The following is a 7,106-nucleotide window of genomic DNA, read 5'->3' as shown; positions in this document are numbered from 1 at the left end:
GGAACCACTAGCCCCAACTTCCTCTCTTTCCACCCTTTGATCTCCTATCAGGCATACCATTGGTCAATCCAAATGTTAGTCAGACAGCAAGGGCGCCTGGGAGTTGTAGTCCACTGAGGTCAGCAGGTGCAGAGCGAATGGGGGAGGAGAACTAAAAGCAAATACTCAACACACAAACAATGCAATTGTTTATTTAAGTAGTGTTGCCATTGGAGGAGAGCTGGGCCCGGAGACTCTGTCCCACTAGTGGGTGGCTCATGGGGAATTGGCGCTTGACTGAGGCCCTATCCGAACTCTGTGGCCCATACTTCCTCCCCGTCAATCTTAGATCACCGTGGACAAGCTAGGCATCTGCCCTTACTCTGGCCCCTGAACTCATGGTAAACTGAAACTTGCCACTTCAGGACTTTATCACCCCACCTGCAGTCTTGGAGCGCCAATCACACCACGGGCCAGCGGCCTCTGCGCCTTCTCAGTGCTTCACGCACATCCTTGTCCCATCGTGGGAACATTATCGCACTGGCACCCACGAGGAAAAGAAGTCACAAAGGTACACTGGGTTGCCCAGGTCTCTAAGCCTCGGGTGACACAGCTAGACTCAACATCCAGTCTAGCAACTCTGCCTTAAGAGCAACTGACATTTATTTGTGAAGTGTTGGCAACCAGTAGCCACTTTATGGGGCGGCGGCTGCCAGCACTGGGTAGAAGGAATTGCTGCCCTTGGTCCTTGCGGCCAGTCAGGACAGAGGCCGGGCAGTGGACTCGACCATGCGGCAGCCTCCCTGAGCCTCCGTCTGCAGGCATTTGCCAGGCTGTGTCCCCTCTTCCCGACTCTCTCAGGGTGTTCCCACTTACAGATTAATTCCAAGCCTTGCCTCACTCCTTCCCTGGCAGCTGCGATGGGCAATGCCGGGCTCTCAAAGGGCATTTTCCTTTTGTTTCATTTTTGATGCCGAGATCTCGAATATCATTATGTGCCGGGCTGAGGACCTGCCAGCCTCTTCCCAGGGATTCTCGTACAGCTTATGAATTTCTCCAAGGACCCTGGCTGCTGCTGCTTCTTTCCGGATGGGCTGTCCAAGAAGGGCTTCTCTGTTCCTGTTGTAATTTCCTAACGTTCATCTTGGGGGGGGGGGGTGTGGCACTGGGAGTCCAGAATTCATCAGGACCTGCTTAAGTTTCTCTCGTTAAAAACAAACAAAAACCAACCCAAAAACGTGGCAAGCATTTTATCATGATAATATTTAAAATTATATTGTCTTGTCCAAGGTCATTTGTCTGCGGAGAAAGTCTGAATTTCCTGGCTTTCATGGACCACCCATAATATCACTTCCTAGAGCTAACTCTATTTAGGGGTAAAGACCTAACTGCTTAATTCATTATTGCCGAGCCAGAGACCATTACAGATGTGGCTGGAATGGGAACCCCACATCTAATAAGGCACAGGCTGGCGATGTGCTCAGAACGTGGCCGGGAGAGAGACGGCTGGAATTTATTTTGTGAATAAAGCAATAAGCCGCTAAACAAAGCTAATACGTTTCAACGGAGACAGAAAGACACGATCGCTCGGTATTTATGTAGCAGCCTGTTCCTCAGTGGGACTGCAAGTTGCCGCCATTAAAATGGTTGGAATTCTTCAGAGACTCAGCTGTATTAAGTCATTTAAAAATATCACAGACTTAAAACAATCTGAATTATTGGATTTCCGTGCTGCTCCTGGGTAAGCATGTTTGCTGTGGCAATTTCCTGCTTGGTCAAAGGCGCAGCCTGACTGAGTGAGGAAGGAAGAAAACTTGTTGGCAGAATCTTTATGTGGCGCCAAATGGTTGAAACAAAACCAGATCTTGGTTTTGGGTCTGTAGTTCTGACTTTTAATTTTGACCTAATTTTAGATTCCCCAAAACATCTCAAGGAAATGTAAACAACACGTGCGGGAGACAGAACCCTCAAATGGTAGGTAGCGTGCGTATCGTCCAGGTCTCAGGCTCGGCAGAGAGAGACATGGGACGGTCTTGTCTCGTTTGCAAGGTTTGAGTTCGTCGAAGGCATGGCTTCTCCCTTTTCTCTCCTAACCACCTCTGTGTGTTTTCTAGAAACAAAGCTATTTGGTTCCACAGGACACAAGGCAAGAATCCAAATCAGAGTGTTAATGTTAATACAATATGTTATCTGTTGACTTTGGGCCAAATTTGCCATTGAGTCCAGTTGATGGCCTTTGGAGACAAAGAAGACCCCTGGTCACCCCTTGTAATCACTTTGTCAAATCTCTTTGGCCTTCCCCAGCCTGGAATGTGTGCGCAGTGCCCCTCTGTTTGTTTGGACACTGACATTTTTTTTTTTGAAGGAAGCAGTCCATTTATTTTGGAGAATTCCCCCCTCTGTTTGGAATTGTGTGATATTTCTTCACAGTTAAATTTAGACTCTGCACTTTGGGTAGGAATACCACACAGGCAGAAGTCTTTCTCGGTACAACGTACCAGGAGTCTCACCATAGCAGTGTGTCCCATGGCGGCAAAGTCAGACATATGTTAAAATACTCTTTCATTGGAAGCTCTGTTTGTTAAATGTGCTTTGAAAAGGTCTCACAATCTCTAGTTTCTTAAAATTCTCTATTACAGGTTTTTAAAGAACAGACTCAAAGACATGGAAGCTGCAAGCTGCACAGACACCCAAGAAGAAATTGTAGCCATTTTAAAAAATTGCAACGCATTAGTTATGAAATTTGCCTAAATTCATTTTGCAGAATGAGAGCTGTAATTTGAAGGCAGAGTTATCGAGAGAGGAAATAAACCACATGTCACGTGCAATTTAATCTGGCAGGGAAATGGGCCACTCGGAATTGCTAACTCGGCCTAATTCGTTTCTTCTCTGGGAAAGCTCCGCTTTTCGTCTGAGGAGTCTTTTCAACTCCTGAGTTAATGTATTTGCCCAGCCGTCACAGAAAAAAATGTATGAGGACAGTAAGAGAAATACTGTATCCTCCTTTAAATCACACGCAGCTCCAGTGAGGGCTGGGAGCGATCACACCTTCTCCCGAAGCATTTAAGAAACAGTTATTTACATTACATTAAAAACTTTAATTGCTTCGAAGCACGTGCTCGGAGACACAAATATTGGAAAATCATCAAAAATATCCATCATGATTCTCTGTCCTTTACAACTCTTCTAAACTTCATCTTTTTTATAGCCCACTGTATTGATCTATTGTCCCGGACCGAGAGTGATGCCAGAGTCCAAGCAGGGTCATAAAAAGAGAATATAATTTCGGCTGGCTGTCCATAAAAGCTGGTCTTTTGACAGAGAAGCGCGCGCGCGTGTGTGTGTGTGTGTGGGGGGGGGGGCTGTGACTCTTCTTTTGGAAGGGGAAGTAAATGGGGGTGATGTGCGGGGTAGCTGCACAGGGCCAGGAAAGAAGGGTCATGAGGAGGAGTTTTGGGGATTCGTGTCTCCAGGCGTGATGGGATTCTGAGTCCTTTCTGGAGGGTGAGATATAGGGAGAGGTCTGGGGGTTTGTAGACACAGAAAGGGAGAGGAAAATGTGAACGATGACTCCTTGTCACTTCTTTGGTCCAGGGTCTGAACTGTAAAAGGCTAGGATCTCCCCTCCCTGTGCTAAAGATCAATTCTCCAAAGGCAACGAAAGCACAGGAACGCCATGCTGCAGGGCTGGGGGTTCCCTGGTGGGTTGACCACAGTAATGTTTACATGACCTCCACACAGTGGTAAGAGGTCCGGAGCCCCTGTAGCAGGCCTGGGGCCCCTCAACCGATCCAAGAGTCTTTGGGGAAAGGCTTTTGCAAAGGTTTCTCTACGAATACCCTGAAGCAATGATCACTCCACATCAGGGTCTTGCATGGTAAAGTTGTGGGGTGCGCTACCCCTGCTAAATAATAATGACCAAAGCCCTACTGTGAAGACTCAAAGCACAGACACGCAGGGTCCTGGGTCCCCAAGCCGGGACCACGACTCTGTCACGGGTCGAAGGCTCCGGTGTGGGCGAGCACAATGCTAGGCGCCGGGAGACTTTCCCACGGCTCCGGGACGCCCCCTGTCGGCCGCCACCCGCAGCGCACGGAAGCGTGTGTCGCGCGGGGGACCTCGGCCGGCCCGGCGCGCGTGTGCTCCGTGCTCCCCTCGCGCGAAGCCACGCAGAGACCGGCCCCACGCGCTGCAGAGCGCCCACTTTGTTCTTTCCGGTCCCCGTCGCCCGCGGCCCCTCCGCGCTCCCGCCGCCCCCTGCGCATCGATCCGCGCGTGCGGCGCTGTCGATAAGTTTGCGAGAAGCCAAAGTCAAGTGCGTGCGCGTGGAGCCGGGCCGCGCTCCCGGGGTCCAGCCCGGGTGTTGGCGGCAGCCGCCTCCCGGCCGCGCGCCCGCCCCCAAGATGGCGGCCGAGGGGGGACCGCGGGGGGCCCGGGGGCCGAGGCCGGCCAGGGCGGCACGGGCGACCAGGGGGCCGCGCTCAAGACGGCGCCTGGACCTGCAGCGGCTGCAGGTGAGCGGGCCGGCTTGCCTTTGTTCGCCGCCGCCTCGATCGGCCGGCCGCCGGGACGTGGGAGCCTCCGGGGCGGGAGGAGCGCGGGGAGCGGGAGGAGCGCGGGGAGCACGGAGAGCGAGGGCAGCGCGGGGAGCGGGACGCGGCTGCGCAGCCGCCCAGCCACCGCCGCCGCCGCCACTGGCTGCTGCAGCCCGGACGCTCGGTGCTCCTCCCGGGCCCATCCCTGCGGGTTAGTCTCTGCGTCTTGCTTTCCCCATCCCTCAGTTTGCTAACCCCCTCCGTCCGTTTTCCCTCCCTCCGCCTGCTTTCTGCCTCCCTCCTTTCCACCTCTGTCTTGCCACCCCCTCCCGCGTTGCTTTCCTTACCCTCCCCTTGCTTGCTCCCTCATCTTGCTCCCTTCCTCCGCTTGCTCACCCACACCTCCACCTTCCCCTCCATCCCAGTCCCCAGGCCTGGAGCCCCAGGCTCGAGCGCGCGCAACTTTGCGCACCTGCCGCGGGGCGGAGCAGGTGCGCGGGCTGCGGCCCCTGGGAACTTTTGCACCCGCGGCCCAGGCTTTTGGCTCTACCTCGCCGGCTTCCGCACCCTGCTCTCCCTGCCCTGGGTCTCCTGGGTTCCCGTGGACCCCCTCGCTCCCCTCTCCTTCCCTGGGGCGACGCTCTTCGCAGCCCCAGCACTTTTTCCGCTGTTCCTGGTGCGCGGGCTCCCGGTGCCTCGGGGTTGGGATGTTTGCTGCCATCTTTCTGACGCCCAGGGTTGTGGAGGGTGTCTCACAGTACCCCAACTGGAGACACACCTGGGTGCTCAGTATGCCTGCAGAGGCTCCCCATGCCCTGCAGTCGGACAGAGTCGCGGCAGGTGCGGCGATGACTAGGGGCGGGGAAGGCGTACGGATAACCGCGCTCTGAGAGCATTCTGCCTGGCCAGTGACATTCTCAGAAGACGGGGCAGCATGTCTGGAGATTTTATTAAAAATAAATAAATAAAAGCGAGGGGGCACCCACTTTATCATTTTAATCTGCCCGCAGATCTCGTTAAGTTGCCTCTGATAAGTGGCTCCAGCCCCCCTCTTCTCTGTCCCCACTTCTCGCTCCCCTCCTCCCGCAAAGCCATTGAGCCGGAGAGAAAATCGGGGCACTCAGGCATGCAGTTAATAACTGCTAGAACCGTACAATTCCTGGTCCGCGCCCGAGTTGAGGTTACAGTTTGGTGGCCGGCTGAGATGGGCAGGGTTGTTAGCTTTGCTTGCTGATTTAAAAGATGCTAAAGTGGCCTTTGGTGGGGGGTGGGAAGAGAAGGAATGAGAGGGAGAGAGAGTTGGGTAGCCACATTGGGCTTGGCACGAAGGCCAATGGTAATCGTATTCCCTGCTAATGTTTGTAAATGAGACCCGGGCAGGCTGGGGGACAGCGTCTTTATTTATGATTGATGTTCTGTAACATAAGGAATGACAAGAACGCGGCAGACGAGAGGGGAGTGAGCAGCTGGGCTGGCGGAAGCCCTTAGCCGGGTGCTATTGTTATTCTGCTGGAGAGAATTGCCACGGTGAGGTTTACAGCGCCGGTATTTGCCCGGGTCGGCGGGAATGCCAGTTAACACAATTCTCATTAGATAACTCGCTTTCCATGGAGGAGCCTGGGTTGCAGCCTTGATGGGAGAGAAGCTGACTCGGGGCTGAGAGCTGGGTGCGGCTTCCCGCATTGATTTCTGAGCTGGGGGTGTTGATGCTTGCTGCTCCCTGCCCCTACTCTTGGTGGGGAGTCTTTTGTGGAAGGTCACCCCAGTCTTGGTTCCAGCTGACTCCCTAGGGTCTGCAAGCCTTTTGTTAGGTTCTTAGAACACACTGAGATAGAAAAGGATATTTGAGCTGTAAGGGGGTGGTAGACAGGCCTGTCCAGGTGGCAGGGACCGGCAGCACCAAGACCTTCCCCAACAGGGGATGTGCAAGGGTGTGTGTCTGGGCGAACTCATTAAGACAATGGCTGTACATCTGGTACAAACAGACTCCCAGGGAGTGGGGGGGGCTCATCTGAATCGATATAAAGAGGAGGAGATGTCCCCCAGGGAGTTTGCAAAGGCTGCATAGTTGTAGAGCTCAGAGCTATGACTGTGGCAGGTCCAGCATGCAGCTACCCAGGCCCAGGCCAGCACAACTGCCCACTCCTTCCCCAGTCTCAGAATCTCCTGTGCTCCCTTGCGCAGTGGGCAAAGCCCAGGGTCTTTCAGGTATCCATCTCCGAGCCCTTTGCCCAGGGACCCTCTCTGGTGCGTCCCGCTAATGACTCCTCCTCCACGCTCGCCTGCTTCTTCATTTTTCGTCCTCCACAGAGGAGAGGAAACTTCTGCAGCTTATTTTGACATACAGGTAGGAACTGTGGATCTATGCAGGCTCGGAACTGAGGGCTCCCATACCCAGGGCTGGTGGCCTGGGAGGACTGTGAGTCTTGTATTCTGGGTTGTTCAGGCTGTGTGGTTCCTTGCAGCTTGATTCCTAAGTCTTAAAGTCCATGTCCCCAGGCTGGACCACATTGCTGACGCTGTCCCTTTTGGGACAAGAAAGGTGACCTTGTGCCAGCTGGGCTCTCAGCCCTCTGAAATATAATATATATA

General features: G+C 53.8%; 1 protein-coding gene across 1 annotated transcript in view; it reads left to right on the top strand.

The window, feature by feature from the left end:
* The first annotated feature begins 4,102 nt into the window (after positions 1 to 4,102).
* Positions 4,103 to 7,106, top strand: part of Cux2 (cut like homeobox 2) — a 172,965-nt gene continuing 169,961 nt past the window's right edge. The window contains exon 1 of the mRNA XM_050159006.1: positions 4,103 to 4,493. Within this exon, the coding sequence (XP_050014963.1) occupies positions 4,383 to 4,493 (111 nt within the window). The 5' untranslated portion in view covers positions 4,103 to 4,382. The remainder of the gene's footprint in view (positions 4,494 to 7,106) is intronic.

This window comes from Alexandromys fortis, unplaced genomic scaffold (genome assembly GCF_014885135.2).
Source record: "Alexandromys fortis isolate MF-2015 unplaced genomic scaffold, M_Fortis_MF-2015_v1.1 scaffold_90, whole genome shotgun sequence".
NCBI classification, from domain to species: Eukaryota; Metazoa; Chordata; class Mammalia; order Rodentia; family Cricetidae; genus Alexandromys; species Alexandromys fortis.
This window is presented reverse-complemented; position numbering and strand designations above follow the sequence as displayed.